This window comes from Crassostrea angulata, chromosome 10, assembly GCF_025612915.1.
Source record: "Crassostrea angulata isolate pt1a10 chromosome 10, ASM2561291v2, whole genome shotgun sequence".
Taxonomy (NCBI): Eukaryota; Metazoa; Mollusca; class Bivalvia; order Ostreida; family Ostreidae; genus Magallana; species Magallana angulata.
In genome coordinates, this window is record NC_069120.1 from 52,380,040 (window position 1) to 52,401,463 (window position 21,424).

General features: G+C 34.9%; 2 protein-coding genes across 2 annotated transcripts; one reads left to right on the top strand and one right to left on the bottom strand.

Annotated features, from left to right (window-relative positions):
• Window positions 1–2: 2 nt before the first annotated feature.
• LOC128164845 (deoxyribonuclease TATDN1-like) lies at window positions 3–15,239 on the top strand. Its single transcript, XM_052828869.1, has 12 exons — window positions 3–142; window positions 248–268; window positions 418–462; window positions 586–635; window positions 785–848; window positions 1,228–1,371; window positions 1,850–1,892; window positions 2,033–2,159; window positions 2,241–2,317; window positions 10,170–10,240; window positions 13,912–14,044; window positions 14,587–15,239. The coding sequence occupies exons 1-12, from the start codon at window positions 97–99 to the stop codon at window positions 14,684–14,686; spliced, it is 921 nt and encodes a 306-aa protein (XP_052684829.1). The 5' UTR covers window positions 3–96; the 3' UTR covers window positions 14,687–15,239.
• Window positions 15,240–16,129: 890 nt separating this feature from the next.
• LOC128164846 (tyrosine-protein kinase SRK2-like) lies at window positions 16,130–21,190 on the bottom strand. The gene is made up of 11 exons (XM_052828870.1): window positions 21,035–21,190; window positions 19,649–19,815; window positions 19,179–19,278; window positions 18,850–18,954; window positions 18,602–18,693; window positions 18,276–18,434; window positions 17,703–17,849; window positions 17,351–17,610; window positions 16,881–17,034; window positions 16,603–16,734; window positions 16,130–16,488 (listed from the first exon to the last, which is right to left on the bottom strand). Exons 2-11 carry the CDS (start codon window positions 19,794–19,796, stop codon window positions 16,268–16,270), a joined length of 1,518 nt encoding a protein of 505 aa, XP_052684830.1. The 5' UTR covers window positions 19,797–19,815; window positions 21,035–21,190; the 3' UTR covers window positions 16,130–16,267.
• Window positions 21,191–21,424: the final 234 nt, after the last annotated feature.

A 21,424-nucleotide genomic window follows, 5' to 3' on the forward strand; every position in this document is an offset into this window, starting at 1 on the left:
CGGAGATTTAGAAGTCGATCAGGATACCGAACCCGATGAAAAATAAAAATGTGTTGGCAGTAGCTTGTGCAATAATAAATACCGTGCAGTGCAATAATGGCAATATCAGGGAACATTAGGAATGCTCTTTACAAGTTTATAGGTAATTTTCAAAATCTAAAATAATTTAAATCTTTCATTTTGTCAGACATACATTAAATTAATACAAATCAGACCGATACATGTAAGTTTTCTCAATTTTTTTTAGACATAGGTGTGAATCTGACAGGTAAGTCTCTCCATTCTAAGTGTCTCTCTCTCTCTCTCTCTCTCTCTCTCTCTCTCTCTCTCTCTCTCTCTCTCTCTCTCTCTAATTTTCTAGGTCATCATATCATCACAACTAGTAATCAAGTCCTTAATTATTCACATCTTTTACAGATCCCATGTTTAGGGGTATTTACCATAATTCTGCAAAACACCAAGGTATGACAAAAACTATGATATAATATTAATTTAAACACTAGTTACATTACAAAGCAATGTTTCACTCTTATTTGTGACAATTTAGATATTTGATTTGGCTTAATTTTCTTGATTCTGTTACAGATGACTTCAGCGATGTAATAACAAGAGCTAAAGATAACGGACTAGTGAAAGTAATGTATTAATTTCAACAAAGGAAACAACAAATAGTGTTTTCACTGTCATGCATTATTGACGCAAATTATAGCTTTAAAACTAGAATTTTCGTTAGGTGATATACAATATTATTTGCTGTAGTTCATCCACTGATTTCATTTAACAGATGATCATAACAGGAGGTTGTCTAAGTGACTGCAAAGAGGCTCTCAAGCTTGCTAAATCAGACGGTGAGTAAACAAGTACATGTACCAGTCATCAGTTCAATGGAGAGGAAGCTATAGAGCTGATCAAAGAACTTGACATGTCTAAGGATTACCCCAGTTCCACGAACTTTAAATTGATTATGTCCTATTATTTTATCTTTAAAGTTACATCTTTGTTGAAGAAAGAAATTATTCATGTATATTTTACGGGTTGCCACAGGGAATAAGTACATTATTCCCTTTGTATACACAAATACATGCATAATAAACATTATGTAGTTCATTTAAAAAGAGAGGTTGTCCGTAGTCATTGAACTTGTAAAGTTATCATTGACTCTATGTTGATATTTGACGTATGAGGATAATAATAGTCCAGTGTTTACTTAATGCTTTCTTATTGTAGACAGCTTCTACTGTACAGTTGGCTGTCATCCCACTCGGTGCACAGAGTTCACAAAGGACGACCCAGAAAAATATCAACAGGAACTTCTGGAGCTAGCTCTGGGTAACAAAGACAAAGTGGTAGCCTTAGGAGAGTGTGGATTGGGTAAGAGACCAAACCTTTCAATGTCCTTTGAAATATCAAATATGGTTTGGGCTTGATATAGATAATGACAGCCATATAAGATCAAAGTTTAAGTAAGAAACCACAAAAAAAAACAGTACCGTATTAACATACATAATTTAGCCTGAATGCTGTGTTCATCTGACAATGTTTGCTTGCATTTCAAAGAAAAGAGAAGTGAACCAGCATATAATTTAAGTATGCTTAAGGAAGATCATCTTTTCATTTCATGTAGTCATATATAACAGATTGCTCTTACTCTTAAATGCTATGATTTCTAATCTAAAATGTAAATATTTTCTGTGGGTTAAAATTTGACAGAAGTTATTTATCCCTGTGACCTGGTCATTTTCTTTCAAGCAAAGAAGCAATAAAATAATAGCTGAATAACAGTTGGCACTTTGTACTGTAATTAACATGGATAACATTACATTACAAGTACATGTATCTATCACTTCAGACTATGATCGTCTCCACTTCTGCCCCAAAGATGTCCAGCTCAAGTAAGAGATTGTTTGGGAAAAAAAAAATTTTATACTAGCAAAATAAAACCATTATAGAAAAGTACAGGTTGCTTTAAGTAGGTTAGCTAAAAGTTATACTTTTATGTTGCATCTTTAGAGACTTCTATATTCCTTGGTAGATACTTTGAGAAACAGTTGGAACTAGTAGAAGCCACCAAGCTACCCATGTTTCTCCACAGTCGCAATTGTCACTCAGATTTCATAGAAATCATCAAACGCAACAGGGATAAAATACCAGGGGGTGTGGTAAGTTATGAGAGAGAGAGAGAGAGAGAGAGAGAGAGAGCAGTCAGCATCACTATGAAATTGTACATTGAATGATTTCAGGTCCATTCCTTCACTGGCACAGTGGAAGAAGCTAAGGAGATCTTGGAGCAGGATCTGTATATAGGAATAAATGGATGGTCAGTCCCCACATATATATACACTATACCGGTATTGTCAAAAGAAATTTACATGTATTAGTGAAGGATTTATAATTTGTCTTGTTCAGATCAGTGCAGAATTTTTAGCTCACCTGAACCGAAGGTTCAAGTGAGCTTTTCTGATCACCCGTTGTCTGTCGTCCGTCCGTCCGTCCGTCTGTCCGTCCGTCTGTAAACTTTTCACATTTTCAACTTCTTCTCAAAAACCACTGGGCCAAATTTAACCAAATTTGGTACAAAGCATCCTTATGGAAAGGGGATTATAAATTGTTAAAATAAAGGGCACAGCCCTTTTCAAAAGGGAGATAATTGCGAAACAGTGAGTATAGGGTGCATGTCTTTAAAAATCTTCTTCTCAAGAACCACTGCACCAGAAATGCCAATATTTACACAAAAGCTTGTATATATAGTGAAGATTCTAAATTGTAAAAATCGTGACCCTCGGACCAAAACTGGGGCCCCAGGCGGGGTTCAAAGTTTAACATAGAAATACATAGGAAAATGTTTAAAAAATCTTCTTCTCAAGAACCACTGCACCAGAAATGCCAATATTTACACAAAAGCTTGTATATAAAGTGAAGATTCTAAATTGTAAAAATCGTGACCCTCGGACCAAAACTGGGGCCCCAGGCGGGATTCAAAGTTTAACATATATAGAAATACATAGGAAAATGTTTAAAAAATCTTCTTCTCAAGAACCACTGCACCAGAAATGCCAATATTTACACAAAAGCTTGTATACATAGTGAAGATTCTAAATTGTAAAAATCGTGACCCTCGGACCAAAACTGGGGCCCTAGGCGGGGTTCAAAGTTTAACATAGAAATACATAGGAAAATGTTTTAAAATTCTTCTTGTCAAGAACCACTGCACCAGGAATGCCAATATTTACACAAAAGCTTGTATACATAGTGAAGATTCTAAATTGTAAAAATCGTGACCCTCGGACCAAAACTGGGGCCCCAGGCGGGGTTCAAAGTTTAACATAGAAATACATAGGAAAATGTTTAAAAAATCTTCTTCTCAAGAACCACTGCACCAGAAATGCCAATATTTACACAAAAGCTTGTATATAAAGTGAAGATTCTAAATTGTAAAAATCGTGACCCTCGGACCAAAACTGGGGCCCCAGGCGGGGTTCAAAGTTTAACATAGAAATACATAGGAAAATGTTTATAAAATCTTCTTCTCAAGAACCACTGCACCAGAAATGCCAATATTTACACAAAAGCTTGTATACATAGTGAAGATTCTAAATTGTAAAAATCATGACCCTCGGACCAAAACTGGGGCCCCAGGCGGGGTTCAAAGTTTAACATAGAAATATATAGGAAAATGTTTAAAAAATCTTCTTCTCAAGAACCACTGCACCAGAAATGCCAATATTTACACAAAAGCTTGTATATATAGTGAAGATTCTAAATTGTAAAAATCGTGACCCTCGGACCAAAACTGGGGCCCCAGGCGGGGTTCAAAGTTTAACATAGAAATACATAGGAAAATGTTTAAAAAATCTTCTTCTCAAGAACCACTGCACCAGGAATGCCAATATTTACACAAAAGCTTGTATACATAGTGAAGATTCTAAATTGTAAAAATCGTGACCCTCGGACCAAAACTGGGGCCCCAGGCGGGGTTCAAAGTTTAACATAGAAATACATAGGAAAATGTTTAAAAAATCTTCTTCTCAAGAACCACTGCACCAGAAATGCCAATATTTACACAAAAGCTTGTATACATAGTGAAGATTCTAAATTGTAAAAATCGTGACCCTCGGACCAAAACTTGGGCCCCAGGCGGGGTTCAAAGTTTAACATAGAAATACATAGGAAAATGTTTAAAAAATCTTCTTCTCAAGAACCACTGCACCAGAAATGCCAATATTTACACAAAAGCTTGTATACATAGTGAAGATTCTAAATTGTAAAAATCGTGACCCTCGGACCAAAACTGGGGCCCCAGGCGGGGTTCAAAGTTTAACATAGAAATACATAGGAAAATGTTTAAAAAATCTTCTTCTCAAGAACCACTGCACCAGAAATGCCAATATTTACACAAAAGCTTGTATACATAGTGAAGATTCTAAATTGTAAAAATCGTGACCCTCGGACCAAAACTGGGGCCCCAGGCGGGGTTCAAAGTTTAACATAGAAATATATAGGAAAATGTTTAAAAAATCTTCTTCTCAAGAACCACTGCACCAGAAATGCCAATATTTACACAAAAGCTTGTATATATAGTGAAGATTCTAAATTGTAAAAATCGTGACCCTCGGACCAAAACTGGGGCCCCAGGCGGGGTTCAAAGTTTAACATAGAAATACATAGGAAAATGTTTAAAAAATCTTCTTCTCAAGAACCACTGCACCAGGAATGCCAATATTTACACAAAAGCTTGTATACATAGTGAAGATTCTAAATTGTAAAAATCGTGACCCTCGGACCAAAACTGGGGCCCCAGGCGGGGTTCAAAGTTTAACATAGAAATACATAGGAAAATGTTTAAAAAATCTTCTTCTCAAGAACCACTGCACCAGAAATGCCAATATTTACACAAAAGCTTGTATACATAGTGAAGATTCTAAATTGTAAAAATCGTGACCCTCGGACCAAAACTGGGGCCCCAGGCGGGGTTCAAAGTTTAACATAGAAATACAAGGGAAAATGTTTAAAAAATCTTCTTCTCAAGAACCACTGCACCAGAAATGCCAATATTTACACAAAAGCTTGTATACATAGTGAAGATTCTAAATTGTAAAAATCGTGACCCTCGGACCAAAACTGGGGCCCCAGGCGGGGTTCAAAGTTTAACATAGAAATACATAGGAAAATGTTTTAAAATTCTTCTTGTCAAGAACCACTGCACCAGGAATGCCAATATTTACACAAAAGCTTGTATACATAGTGAAGATTCTAAATTGTAAAAATCGTGACCTTCGGACCAAAACTGGGGCCCCAGGCGGGGTTCAAAGTTTAACATAGAAATACATAGGAAAATGTTTAAAAAATCTTCTTCTCAAGAACCACTGCACCAGAAATGCCAATATTTACACAAAAGCTTGTATGTATAATGAAGATTCTAAATTGTAAAAATCGTGACCCTCGGACCAAAACTGGGGCCCCAGGCGGGGTTCAAAGTTTAACATAGAAATACATAGGAAAATGTTTAAAAAATCTTCTTCTCAAGAACCACTGCACCAGAAATGCCAATATTTACACAAAAGCTTGTATACATAGTGAAGATTCTAAATTGTAAAAATCATGACCCTCGGACCAAAACTGGGGCCCCAGGCGGGGTTCAAAGTTTAACATAGAAATATATAGGAAAATGTTTAAAAAATCTTCTTCTCAAGAACCACTGCACCAGAAATGCCAATATTTACACAAAAGCTTGTATATATAGTGAAGATTCTAAATTGTAAAAATCGTGACCCTCGGACCAAAACTGGGGCCCCAGGCGGGGTTCAAAGTTTAACATAGAAATACATAGGAAAATGTTTAAAAAATCTTCTTCTCAAGAACCACTGCACCAGGAATGCCAATATTTACACAAAAGCTTGTATACATAGTGAAGATTCTAAATTGTAAAAATCGTGACCCTCGGACCAAAACTGGGGCCCCAGGCGGGGTTCAAAGTTTAACATAGAAATACATAGGAAAATGTTTAAAAAATCTTCTTCTCAAGAACCACTGCACCAGAAATGCCAATATTTACACAAAAGCTTGTATATATAGTGAAGATTCTAAATTGTAAAAATCGTGACCCTCGGACCAAAACTGGGGCCCCAGGCGGGGTTCAAAGTTTAACATAGAAATACATAGGAAAATGTTTAAAAAATCTTCTTCTCAAGAACCACTGCACCAGAAATGCCAATATTTACACAAAAGCTTGTATACATAGTGAAGATTCTAAATTGTAAAAATCGTGACCCTCGGACCAAAACTGGGGCCCCAGGCGGGGTTCAAAGTTTAACATAGAAATACATAGGAAAATGTTTTAAAATTCTTCTTCTCAAGAACCACTGCACCAGGAATGCCAATATTTACACAAAAGCTTGTATACATAGTGAAGATTCTAAATTGTAAAAATCGTGACCCTCGGACCAAAACTGGGGCTCCAGGCGGGGTTCAAAGTTTAACATAGAAATACATAGGAAAATGTTTAAAAAATCTTCTTCTCAAGAACCACTGCACCAGAAATGCCAATATTTACACAAAAGCTTGTATACATAGTGAAGATTCTAAATTGTAAAAATCGTGACCCTCGGACCAAAACTGGGGCCCCAGGCGGGGTTCAAAGTTTAACATAGAAATACATAGGAAAATGTTTTAAAAATCTTCTTCTCAAGAACCACTGCACCAGGAATGCCAATATTTACACAAAAGCTTGTATACATAGTGAAGATTCTAAATTGTAAAAATCGTGACCCTCGGACCAAAACTGGGGCCCCAGGCGGGGTTCAAAGTTTAACATAGAAATACATAGGAAAATGTTTTAAAAATCTTCTTCTCAAGAACCACTGCACCAGGAATGCCAATATTTACTCAAAAGCTTGTATACATAGTGAAGATTCTAAATTGTAAAAATCGTGACCCTCGGACCAAAACTGGGGCCCCAGGCGGGGTTCAAAGTTTAACATAGAAATACATAGGAAAATGTTTAAAAAATCTTCTTCTCAAGAACCACTGCACCAGAAATGCCAATATTTACACAAAAGCTTGTATACATAGTGAAGATTCTAAATTGTAAAAATCGTGACCCTCGGACCAAAACTGGGGCCCCAGGCGGGGTTCAAAGTTTAACATAGAAATACATAGGAAAATGTTTAAAAAATCTTCTTCTCAAGAACCACTGCACCAGAAATGCCAATATTTACACAAAAGCTTGTATATATAGTGAAGATTCTAAATTGTAAAAATCGTGACCCTCGGACCAAAACTGGGGCCCCAGGCGGGGTTCAAAGTTTAACATAGAAATACATAGGAAAATGTTTAAAAAATCTTCTTCTCAAGAACCACTGCACCAGAAATGCCAATATTTACACAAAAGCTTGTATACATAGTGAAGATTCTAAATTGTAAAAATCGTGACCCTCGGACCAAAACTGGGGCCCCAGGCGGGGTTCAAAGTTTAACATAGAAATACATAGGAAAATGTTTTAAAATTCTTCTTCTCAAGAACCACTGCACCAGGAATGCCAATATTTACACAAAAGCTTGTATACATAGTGAAGATTCTAAATTGTAAAAATCGTGACCCTCGGACCAAAACTGGGGCTCCAGGCGGGGTTCAAAGTTTAACATAGAAATACATAGGAAAATGTTTAAAAAATCTTCTTCTCAAGAACCACTGCACCAGAAATGCCAATATTTACACAAAAGCTTGTATACATAGTGAAGATTCTAAATTGTAAAAATCGTGACCCTCGGACCAAAACTGGGGCCCCAGGCGGGGTTCAAAGTTTAACATAGAAATACATAGGAAAATGTTTTAAAAATCTTCTTCTCAAGAACCACTGCACCAGGAATGCCAATATTTACACAAAAGCTTGTATATATAGTGAAGATTCTAAATTGTAAAAATCGTGACCCTCGGACCAAAACTGGGGCCCCAGGCGGGGTTCAAAGTTTAACATAGAAATACATAGGAAAATGTTTAAAAAATCTTCTTCTCAAGAACCACTGCACCAGAAATGCCAATATTTACACAAAAGCTTGTATACATAGTGAAGATTCTAAATTGTAAAAATCGTGACCCTCGGACCAAAACTGGGGCCCCAGGCGGGGATCAAAATTTAACATAGAACTACATATGAAAAATGTTTAAAAATTTTCTTCTCAACAACCACTTCACCAAAAATGCCAATACATACACAAAAGGTTGTATATATAGTGAAGATTGAAAAAATCGTGACCCCCGAACAAAAGTGGGGCCCCAGGAGGGGTTTAGATTTTAGCATATTTAGGAAAATGTTTTAAAATCTTCTCAAGAACCATCGTGCAACTGTTTGGGATATTACTATGCATACATGTACATCCTTAAATAATGTAGATTCAAAAAATTGTAACTCCCGGACAATTGATGGGCACCAAGAGGGGTTCAAAATTTAAACATTTTAAAAAACAAAGGAAAAGTTTAAAAATTTTCTTCTCAAGAACTACAATGTTTTAGTTAGTGGAATATCTATGCATGCATCCTTCGCTTAGGTAGATTCATAATTAGTAAAATCGTGACCCCCGGACCAATAATGGGGCCCCAAGATGGGGTCAAAGTTTATTATAGAAATATAAAGGTAACAGGTTAAAAAATCTTCTTCTCGAGAACTACAATGCTTCAATTTGTGAGATTACTATCATGCATACAACCTTGGATAATGAAGGTTCGACAGTTTTAAATTAGTGACCCCTGGACTAATACTAGGGACCCAAGATGGGTTTAAAGTTAAATGTAGAAGTACCGGTATATATGGAAAATGTTTAAAAATCTTCTTTTCGAGAACTACAATGCATCAATTTGTCAGATAACTACGTAAGCACCCTCAGATAGTGTAGATTCGAAATTATAAAAGCCGTGACCTCAATCTAATACTGGGGCCCCAAGAGGTGTTCAAAGTTTAGCGTAGAAATATAGAGGGAAAATGTTGAAAAATCTTTTTCTAGGGAACTATAATGCTTCAGCTTGTGAGATAACTATGCAAGCATCCTTAAATAATGTAGATTCCAAATAATTAAAACTTTAGCACTGGACTAATACTGTGGCCCCAAAAGGGGTTCAAAGTTCAACATAGAAAGATATATTGAAAATGTTTTTAAAAAGTTCTTCTCGAGAACTATAATGCTACAGTTTGTGAGATTACTATGCAAGGATCCTCAAATTGTGTAAACTCTAATGTAGTGGAACCAAGAGTTATCTTTCTTAATGTTCTGTACAGTCTGAGAGTTATTCCTCTTGAAGTGGAACTCTTCTACGTTCAGTTTTTCAGGTTGTGTACGTGCGGTCCCACCGCAGTGCTACACATTTTCATTCCTATGTTACTATTTATGTTGTTCAAGCCAACCATAAACCTCGGACCTCAATCTAATACTGGGGCCCCAAGAGGTGTTCAAAGTTTAGCGTAGAAATATAGAGGGAAAATGTTGAAAAATCTTTTTCTAGGGAACTATAATGCTTCAGCTTGTGAGATAACTATGCAAGCATCCTTAAATAATGTAGATTCCAAATAATTAAAACTTTAGCACTGGACTAATACTGTGGCCCCAAAAGGGGTTCAAAGTTCAACATAGAAAGATATATTGAAAATGTTTTTAAAAAGTTCTTCTCGAGAACTATAATGCTACAGTTTGTGAGATTACTATGCAAGGATCCTCAAATTGTGTAAACTCTAATGTAGTGGAACCAAGAGTTATCTTTCTTAATGTTCTGTACAGTCTGAGAGTTATTCCTCTTGAAGTGGAACTCTTCTACGTTCAGTTTTTCAGGTTGTGTACGTGCGGTCCCACCGCAGTGCTACACATTTTCATTCCTATGTTACTATTTATGTTGTTCAAGCCAACCATAAACCTCGGACCATTACTGGGTCCCCAGAAAGGGGTTCAATGTTTAAAATAGAAAAAGCATATGCTACGAAATGTAATGTTACAAGGAACTGCTGTTCAGGTGAGCGATGTGGCCCATGGGCCTCTTGTTAAGAGTTATTTCCCTTTGATATACTATACCAGTATGTTAATCTCATTATAAACCTATTGTAATGACTGCAGGGTTAGGGTTGTATGTTTTATTGTGATATACTTAACATGAAGATATAAATTTGATAGACCTGTTTCTCTTTTAGTTCTCTGAAAACACAAGAAAATATTGATGTAATGTGCTCAATACCGGCGGAGAGGTTAATGATAGAAACAGGTACGGTTTATTAAATTGGTGAAAATTGTGCTGTATGCATTGATGATTGTATTCCACTGGTTTTTAAGTTGTTGCATAATTTACAACAGTTGCCAAAAATTGAGGGGTGTGTTATTAATTCAGTACAATAAACAAAGAGAGTACTCTGATAAAATGATGAGCTGTAAACTTTCCTTGTGCAGTATTTTGCAACACATTTAAAAAACATTTCCTGCTGCGAAGGGATGCTCTTCATGGTTGTTTTTAACTAGTGTTGTCAATGAGTACTTGGTTAAGGTGGTATGGGACACCTCCATGTTGTGATGTATTGTATATCGAAATAAACAATAAAATGAAGTGTAATTATATAAGTAGTGTCTTTCCCATTATTGTCACGTAACAGTGTAGCGCAGTGGGTTAGAGGGTTTACTACGAAACTGTGAGTCATGAGTTCGAATCCCACTCAGGGGTTTTACAAATTTTACCTCTCCAGATATTTTTAAAACTATTTTTTTGTTAAATTTTGGAAAATTTGAAAATTCTAAACTGGCGAAAGCATTTAAATTATAATGTACTTTAATCCACAATAATGTCGAAAGATGTCCCATACCACCTTAAACGGTTAACCGCCTAACAATGCGAATATTAGATAGGAAAACTGGTATTTGGTTACTCAGATGAAAATAATTTTTGAAAATATTTATAAATGGCATTAAATGCATAAAAACACATTTTCCCCTTATTTTTATTGGACTTGTCTTGTGGTTCACAAATTGGATCGATTTGTTTTGAAATAGCCTTTTATATATGTATATATAACTAATAGTTTTGATTATCAGGGGGTATAAAAGTACATGAATTAAAAAACTGAATTAAAATAACCTCATTTAGACCTTTACCAGTGAAAGAAGCATATTCAGCAAGATGCTGATATTTGGTGTGTTACTAGATAATATTTGGAACTAAAATAGTTCAAGTTTCATATACGGTAAATCAATATGGAGAAATCCATTTCCTTGGAATTTGAAAATTCAAAGTATTTTGAACATTGTAAGTAACATTAATATACATGTATATGCTACCATCGATTAATGGTGAGTGTTTTTTTACTGATGACTTCCGGGGAATATAATTACTCCACACTTGTGGGGGGTGTTTTCTTGTCACATTGACTCATGGTTTTTTCAAGGACCCTCTCAACATGAAATGCAAAAGATTTCCAAGTGCCCTACATGTACATACTTTGGTGCAGTTAGGATGATATCTTCTTTGGTGCAAAATAGATAAAAAAAAATTGCAATAACAGTCCATATCATAATTTTTCATCCAGGCTCAGCAGATGAAGTATTGGTATATTTAATTCACTTATTAATATTTCCCTTTTATTGATTAGTAAGCAAATAGTGATTTTGTTTATCGTTGCCTTGTTGTTATTCAATTTATTTCCTGCAGAAAAATGACATGTCATGTACTATATATATATTGAGGATGAATCGGATGAACTAATTGTTTAAACCACTTTATTGTACTTAGCTCTACTGGTACTGTACCAGTTATCGACTAAAATTTAACGTTTTCTTTTTGTATTTCCTTATTTCTTGATATTTTTGGATAAGACTTGACATACTTTAAATAGTGAACTCCTACTTTATCAGTCTGTTAGTTTTTATATCATTATTTAGAACCCAAAACATCTTGTTTTGTGCTTTTTAGCACGCCACGCATATTTGTCGAGTTTTTACGATTTACTGTACCAGTTATCAGCTTCGTGATAATATAACATACTAAAATCCCTGTACATGTTGATTTTATACTCTGCTTAATGTAATTTGAATTATGCCCCTTGTGGGGTCAGACTAAAGTAGTTGGGGTTATGATACATTATAAACAAAACTCATAAAATTGTTCATTTATTATCATACGGTAATACACCAAATTGTAGACTATTAAATACATAATTATGCAATCAGGCGTTCAACTGCGCTACGAATCTCTCGGAAATTATTGATATCCATGTTATATGTATTGATATTATATGTCAAATCAAAGAAGGGATATAATAATGTATCACTAAGAGGTAATATTCTATTTTTAACTTATTACGTCACTTCCTCCACTGCTGAAAGTGCAGAGATGTAAAATCAGTGGTAAACAATGATCGTTCAAGCTCATGTATAAAACATATTCAAGAAATTTTTTTAGCAAACTTACTTTTCTTTATTCGAAAAAGACGACTAAATTAAAAAATCTTTGATTGTTGTGTGCTATAAACCCGAACTCTCAGTTTAGCCGATAACTGGTCTTAGCCAAAAACTTGTAGAGTACCAGTATAGGGCTGATTGCTGAAATATTGGTCAGAAAAAAATAATAAACATATAATTGACCTAGTTAAGCACAAAATCCATGGTCTTTACTCTTGCTGAACCTAACTCTATTATTTTCAGATTAGTTGTGTTCTGAAGTACCTGCTAATGGCCACTTTAAAAAAAATAATAAAAAATCCCAATTTTAACTCAAGTGCTTACTGACAAGTGTATGTATTCGATAGGCTACAGAGGATATCTATCACCAGATATATTTTTATGCCTTCCTGTTAGCAAAAGTATTGAATAGGAAGGGAAACGAAGAGAAATCTTTTTAGCTCATCCATTCAGAAGGCTATATACATAAAAATAATACAGACCTGATCTAATTTTTAAAAACTTATTTTTCATATAACACATAAATGAAGGTTCTAGTTTGTGAATATTTTTAAGAAAATTAAATTGAAGAAATTTCAAAATTACTTGTACAGTAACCCCTATGGATAAAAAGGCCATGATTAGGGTACATGTACATTTAATTTTACACCAAAAAAAAATCCTTTTACGAGATGATAATATTAGAGAGGTTGAGATTTCAAACATGTTCTGGTATGTGTATGTGAAATAGTGTAATCACCTAAATTTTTCGCATATTACGTCATCAGGTTCTCTAAACTTGTAGAGTGTTGTCTACACATAAGTACAAACTTGTAGCTTATACAACTAAAATAATCTAATTGATAAGTGAATATTTTCTTATGATACATTAAATAGATATTTGAATGTCATTTGCATGAAGATTGATAGAAAATTTACCATTAATACTTGAAGTTAATTAAGTAATTCATGTCACAAATTGGCATCGAGAGGCCTAAAAAATCATCTATTGTTTATATCCTACAAGTAATGAAATCAACTGATAGATTACAAAAACATGTACGTGTACATGTACATGTAGTTATAACTCACGTCTATGTACCCATTACGTTTTAAATCTCAACCTCTCCATTAAGTTCCTAAATTACTGGTGATTTAGAGCAAGCTAGTGTGTTTCAAGGGTTTTTGTTTTAAATACATGTACCAATAATAACCTGCAGGGAATATTAACTAACTTTATATAAGGAAAAAATAAATCTTCTGATTCAGAAAACGTGGAGGATTAAATATGTGAAGTTATTCAATATTATCAAAGTTTCAAGTGTTTGAACAATGTCACCTTGTTTCAGTATTGTTTTGTGTCACATCTGATAAAATAAAGCCAGTAAGCCACTTGGATCAAAGTTTAATGCTGTTGGTCAGGTGAGCAGTGTGGCCCATTGGCCTCTTATTTTGAATAATGTAATGGAAATCATTTCATAAATTTTCTTTTCACTTCTTTTGAATCAATAGATGCACCATGGTGTGAAATTCGCCCAACCCATGCAGGATTTAAACATATCAAAACACAGTTTCCAACCAAAAAGAAGGAAAAATGGGAGAAAGGTTTCTGTGTCAAGAGCAGAAATGAGCCAGCATTCATCATGTAAGTGGCAATGCTTGATTTCTGAGGTTTGCGTGTGACCAATGTCTTGGGGAAAGACTTCTCTTCAAGAGGAGGGTGCCTTCAGTTATAATCATGCCTGTACAAACCAAACATGGCATTAGTGAATGTTGCAGGTTTTAACAAGCCCTTTGTTCCAGGATCAAAAGCAGAATGGCCCCGAAATCTTAGCATCAAATTGAATCCTTACTTTTCAAATCACATTTTTAAAATGATCGAAAGCATTTGGACATCAAAAAACATATTCATAGCTTTCATCCACTTTGTTTATAAATGTATTTCACTCAAATATTTCCAGTTAAGAAGAGAATTAAATGTACAAAGTCAGAACACATAACTGGTATTTTATCAAGAAGATTGGTTCTAATTGGGTAAATCCTACTCTTTGGCAACTTAAGGAAGGTTTCTGCTCTTGATACAATTGTATGAAGTGGTGGGAAGTCGTACTTGATAAGACCGTTACTACATAATGCTGTACACAGAACATGCTTTGTATCACTGACGATGCGTGTATTTCTTTGTAGCCAAGTCCTCGAGGTGATGAGTGGAGCTCGACAGACAGAAATCGAGGAACTGGCTGATCAGCTCTATAACAACACTTGCCAGTTATTTTTTCCTCAATAAAAGCCTTGTTATAAGGAAATGAAATCCTTTGTTTTTGTACTGAAATTTGCATACAGGAAATATATATATATACAGCTATACATGCACATGTAGATATTTATCTGAAATAATTAACCTCATAATAGTGCATTGCAAATTCCCTATAAATGAAATAGCTATTTATGAACACCAATCCTCCAATCTACGGTACAGTACTTGTATTATGTACTGGTACAAGAAAAATGTAGTTCCACAAAAACACTTGTACGGTACATATGCATGTCCACAAAAACACATGTACACATACATGTCCAAGAGCACTTACTAACTGATGTTGGTTTTTGTCTTTCAGAGTTTTAATTTCCTCTGTGAATCATGAATTCATAAGAGAAACAGCAGATAGGTTATCAATTATAAGTTTATTAAAATGATGTAGCAATATGTATAAAAATTTTCTGTACAAAATAATTTGTATATGATTCACAACACAAGCATTTACCATCATCATTTCAGTATGTCAGTAAACAAAGGAAACAGGAGATCCAGTTCCAAGAGCAGGTTTACAAACCAAAATCTCAAACTCTGAAATCATACCAACGTTTATACTGAAACAGACTCAAAAAGCAATTTTCTGTTAATTTAAATTTGAGCTTGATTGTCAACTTTTTTGCGCTATTTGTTTCCATCTGGAAATTTCTGATTTTGCCATTTTCTTGTTTATAATAGTTATTCCACAAATGATAATGTATTCTTTGAAAACCAAGTTCAAGAAAGTTTTTATGCAAAAGCAAAACCTAATAGGTAAATGGTTTACATGCGAACATAATCTATAGTACAAAAATTTAGCGAAAAAAACATTTTAAAACTGGATCTATCAATAAATCTACATGAAATTTGTAGTACAAACAAATTAATATTTCCACTGAATATGTCAAGGAATGTTTGTAAAATACATGGAAATGGTAAAAAAAAGAATCTCAGTCTCTCGTACTCAGTGATTTGTTAAAACTGGCAATAAGGCACGAATCTGATACAAAGGAAGGGACAATGGCATGCAGAGGGGCCCTATGGGTAATTGATGACTGTACAAGACGGGGACAGCCTCAGACTGTCCCCAGGATATTATATACATCTCCAATCGCTGGACACTCGTAAAATTAGTATCCCACCTCTTATATTTGATCATATATGTATAAACACAACACATTAAAAAAATAAACTCATCTTCTTGATCCAAAGCAAAATTGTATACCAAGGAATCAGACAACTCACGAATGTCTGTATGAATTTGATGTGGTACCAATTATGCACATTTAAATACATTTACATGTATTTCACACAGAATTTCCATTTTTATATTCCTTCTTCCCAACCTCAACCCCCCCCCCCCCCCCCCCAAATTTGAATTCTACTGAATAAAAGTTTTGTATATACAAAACCCAGGAATGTATTAGTAGGCTAACTTAAGTGATCAAAACTAAAACCATGACAAAATTAATTTAACACCCCCCCCTTTAAAAAAATCCCTAAAAAACTGGAATGTTTCTGCATCCTCTACCCTAGCTGAATAAGTGGAAATGTAAAAGGAATGTTGTTCACTTCTCAACCCATAGGCTCTCCTGAATACTGTCCTTCAGAGCTCACAAAGTAGTTGTCAAAGAAGTCGCGTAGATATTCAAATGTTGGTCTGGAGTCTGCATTTCTCTTCCAACACTGCAGCATGATGTCATAGTATGGATCAGGGCACGGGATAATTCCGCCGGTAGGTTTCGGCATTCTGTAGCCTTTCTCTACCTTACTGAGCACTTCATGTCCATTCATTCCTTAAAAGAACAGTTCTCTGATTAGAAATATCTGGAATTTTCTTGGCTTTTTTCCTATCAATAAAGAATAAATTTCGGCAAGATATGTCATTTCTAACTATGATTTTGTTTTACCTGGATATGGGACTCTTCCAAATGTAATCAGTTCATACAACAGTACACCAAAGGACCAGACGTCAGACTTGATGCTGAATTTACGGTCAAATGCAGCCTCTGGAGAAGTCCATTTGATGGGAAATTTCGTGTCTAAAAAAGAAAATATACACTCTTATCAAAAAAGTTAAAGGCATTCAGACTAAAATTTATCTCAAAACCCTTTGATTATTTTAAAACAACTATTCTGAAATAGCAATTTTACCACATAATGCACTGAACATGAAAAGAATTCTTACGTTCATGGGCCTCATATATGTCCTCTTGGATCAGTCGAGCCAGTCCAAAGTCGGCCACCTTCACATCATTGTTTTCTCCCACCAGGATGTTAGCAGCCCTCAAGTCTCTGTGCACAAAGTTTTCATTCTCTAGATAGGCCATTCCATCGGCAATCTGTAAGAATATTAATAGACTATAAATATATTTAGATGTTTTGGACCTGTAAATTCTAAATACATATTGCTTTCACTCCATTTCAAATGTTCACATTTGATGCAATTTTTTGGGGGGTGGGGGGGGGGGGGGGTGTAATTTTTTAAAAAACCCAAAACCAAAAGATTGTACCTTTATAACCATTTTGATTTCAGTGGATTAAAATACATTCAATATCATAAATGTTCATGTTTACTGATATGTGTTTTATTAGCATCAAATCAATAGGTCTATATTTATAAAGCACAGTTTAAACTATTCCAATAAATGTACTTGCCTGTGAAGCCATGTCTACTAGTACGACAAACTTGAGAGTTCTGCCTTCGTCTTTCCGTAAGTAGTCCAGCAGAGCTCCGTGAATCATAAGCTCCGTGATGATCAGGATGGGCTCGCTCGTCGTACACACTGCCAACAGTTGTACCAGCTTACGATGCCGTAGTTTGTGCATGAGCTTAGCTTCTCCTAAGAAGTCCTCGGCTGTCATAGCACCGGGCTTTAATGTTTTGACAGCCACATCCACCGTGTTTCTCCATTTACCTAAATTGATAAGCTTAGATGAATCTCTGTATCACCAACAATCTACATATAGTTCAGTACTGTACAGAGACACAAGGAATGTGGTTACTAACCAGCATGTACATCTCCAAAGCATCCACTTCCAAGCTTCTTCATTAGTTTGACAGACTCGCGAGCCACCTCAAGCTCACGGAACTGTACAGTGGGCCGAACCTTGGGGCAAGGCTCTGTTAACTGACAGCATAATCCGTCCCCTACATCTGTGGTGATAAAATGAGAGGGTAGGATTAATTCAATAAGACCTACTTAGCAGGGTCTTCATCATAGAGTGTTATTTCTGCCCCTTGTTTAATATTTTCGCCATTCTTCACTTGCAAACACTTTCACCCGTCTTTAATTTGCCCAGACAAAATTGTGTTTAATGAGAGATAATTTGAGACACTGGAATTCGCCCAGTCTTAAATTCACCCGCTGACAACGAGGGGGCGAAGGGGGCAAAAATAAAATGGGTTCGAATATTTCCCTGTATATAGTATCACAATAAAGACAATGATCCTATGTTGACAAAATATGAAGTCTTTATCTTGTAAAATTCAAAAATTTATTGGAACTAATTAATTTAGCATTAACCCCAATACACCTTTTTTCTTCAGTATATGTACTACAAATATTTAGCTTTTTCTTACTCTGATAGTGGTCGATCAGTTTGATCATGCTGGGGAATGTTCTGCGGGGACTGATATAAAACCCTCCATTATCCATCTTCCTTATCCTGTAGTGTTTTACACATGCGTCATTCGTCTTAGGATCATGATCACGTATAGACAGTACATAGGAAGCTTTGTCTGAAAAAGAGTATCGACAAATTTTTGAAATGTATACACACATGTACATGTAGGTAGACAGTGCTAACATCTTTTCGATAAGGCTTCAAATGACCACAGAATTATGATGTATGGAACTATTTTCTATGATAAAATGTAGAATTGACTCAGGTTCCTCCAACACTCACCAGCGGCCTCGCGGACCAGGAATGTTCCCACTTTGTTCCCTGGCAACATCAGCTGTTTGTCAGATTCTTTGCGGTCAACATTATACCACCAGCTACAAAGAATACAGCTCAGGTATACAAAGAAAGTTCACCTTTATTGTATAATTACATGTATAAGCTTTTATTTAACAGAATGTTAACAATTACAAATCTATTTGTAATATATATCTTGTATTTTACACCAAACAACTATTTACACAAGAACCTACTCTTGAGTTTGGGGGGTGTCGTCGTCTTTCGATATGTAGTTGCTGGGAATGTATCCGGTAAGTCCTGAGGCCAAGTGACGAGCCATCCACCAATCACAGTTCTGACTATGGATCAAAAGATAAATAAATATAGGCAGGAAAAACAAATACAATGTATGAAGAACCAGTAAAATAAAATCTACACGTACACATCAAATCATATCATCAAATATAACCAGATTTGGCTTACTTTATCTACCAGTAATAGCCAAATTGGCATAGTTAAAGACTGAAGTTTGCAAAGGGAAGGTATAGACAGGCATGGTTGGATTTAGTTGAAGAACACATACCTGGACTCCTCCACTTCCATCCGGTCTCCTTTTTTGAAAGACAAATCATCTTCGTTGATGGCATCAAAGTCATATAAAGCTCGGACAATGTGGGACTTATCTGTACAAAAATAAAACATCCATTTTACATTTTGTCAGACAGTCCTTAAAGCATTTGAATAAATCATAAAATTATAAAAAAAATTATCATTTATTTTTAATGTTCAGTACTAAAAAAAAAACCCCTAATGCATAATCAGTATTATACAATAATAGCCTTTTGATGAGGTCAATACATGGTTTTATAGACCTGATTAGAGTATGTCAACCGAGGACGAAGTGAAGTCTAAAAATTTTCCATTTTTAGTATAGTAAGGTTTGTAACAGAATTTACAGCCCGGTCATGTGACAGCAATCGACCAACAACATGCTTGGGAAAAATACGATATTATAATAAACTGTATCAATAAATGACCAGTTGGCTGCAATACCTGACTTGGCTGGAGGTGGGGGGAGGGGCCGGACTGGACTGTTGATTCCGACATTGATGTCCTGAGGAGAAACTACCCCGGGTCCATTGACTTCAGTTGCCGGAGGTGGGGCCTTCTTTTCACTTGGTTTACTAAAACACTGACCCATATTTAAGCTCCACTGAAGTCTGTAAAATATATGGTTTATTAATAATTCCTTAGAACAGCAGGGCCTTTCATGTTCATTTAGAAAAATGTTCAGCTGTATATTAAAAGTAGCAAACCACATAAAAAATGTTCATGTATATTGTAGAGGCACATATTTTCGTTGGGGCAATATTTCGTTGTTTTTGAACCAAATAAATTTCCGTTGGCATTTAATTTCATCATATTGTAATCTCTATGTATTCATTTATACTTTGGTTAAAAATTTGTCATGGATTTAATTTTGTTGATTAATACTGCCAATGAAAATAACGAAATTAAATCCTCACCGAATATTTCTGCTTCTACAGTATATCTTTTTTCATATCGTCATTTAATTTCTAATTTTTAAAGAGACTTTTCTCATTAAAAAAATGCACATCATTTTTTCCAACTTCAGAGTGTTGGTAGAAAAGAGGGATCAACTTAAGTCATTATAATGTTACAACCCCAAACAATAAAGACAATGATATTGGTTTCCAATATTCTTCAAATAATAAATTATGCTAAAAATGTCCAGTTTTGTTCTTTTCAAAATTAGCCGGTCAAAGTCATTTTCAAAAGTCACTTTCAAGAATGACATTATTGTAAAATTAAAGCGATTTGCAATGATTTCTTTAAAGTAAATCACAAAAGTTGATTATTAAAACTTCAGGATTGAGGGTGCTACGTATGGACATGGACTAATCATCTGTGACAAGAACCCTGTGACATTGTGTATTTGGGTCATTTAGTGGGTCAATAAACTTAAAAATAGGTTAATGCAAGTAAACATTATATGAACGTCTAAAAGTGTAAATATGTTAGTTAAAAATAAATCTCAGAGAGCTTAAGAATCCTACGTTCCATATCAAAACCTGGTTTACTGATTACTATCTATAACAAATAACTGAAAAGAAAGTACATGTAAATATAAAAAAGATGCAAAGTGTAATATGATATCAGAAAAGTACTTCACAGATTTTCTAACCAAATAAAAGGCATATACATACAATGTTTTCAATAAACCGTGAGAAATAGCATTATAAAATCTCGCTCACAATACTGCCGTACTGACAAGTTGGGTGAAAATGTTTACGGAAATGGGTAGGTTGTGGCAAAATCCTATGAAGGGTTTGGAAGACGAACATTCAGCTATAAACCATGTCGGAAACATGTTTTAACCAACTAGACTCAATAATAATAAATCATAAGGTACATTACCAGTTTTTCATCAGGGAAACTACTCCATCTTTTAACAATAAACCGACAAACTTTACGATCAGGAAGTCGGAATATTATCCGGAAGATATTTGACCTGAAACCACGTAATTTCTCGGTTCAATCTCGCGAGACTTTTTTTTTAACAAGCGTACGCTAACTTATTCGTCATTTTAAAAATGTGTTACATTCTATGTGTAACATTTTTTGTTAAAACATAACTTTAAAGATGTTAGATGCAAGTAAAAAAAATAAAAAAAATCAAAACAACACTCAAATCTAAGGATTATAAAGAATGTTTTCATTTCCGAAGAATTTCAATATTTAGTCATTAAAAAAAATCAGAAAAAAGCGAAAATGCAGGCGCACATGATATTTTATTAAATATTTCAG

Excerpts from the sequence above, each read along its gene's own strand:
- LOC128164845 (XM_052828869.1), top strand. The coding sequence starts at position 97 with ATGGCAATATCAGGGAACATTAGGAATGCTCTTTACAAGTTTATAG. Across the intron at positions 1,372-1,849 it reads CTTAGGAGAGTGTGGATTGG|ACTATGATCGTCTCCACTTC; the intron begins GTAAGAGACCAA and ends CTATCACTTCAG. Across the intron at positions 14,045-14,586 it reads AATGAGCCAGCATTCATCAT|CCAAGTCCTCGAGGTGATGA; the intron begins GTAAGTGGCAAT and ends ATTTCTTTGTAG.
- LOC128164846 (XM_052828870.1), bottom strand. The coding sequence starts at position 19,796 with ATGGGTCAGTGTTTTAGTAAACCAAGTGAAAAGAAGGCCCCACCTCCG. Across the intron at positions 17,850-18,275 it reads ACTGATCGACCACTATCAGA|ATGTAGGGGACGGATTATGC; the intron begins GTAAGAAAAAGC and ends TTATCACCACAG. Across the intron at positions 17,611-17,702 it reads CTTTGGAGATGTACATGCTG|GTAAATGGAGAAACACGGTG; the intron begins GTTAGTAACCAC and ends TTATCAATTTAG.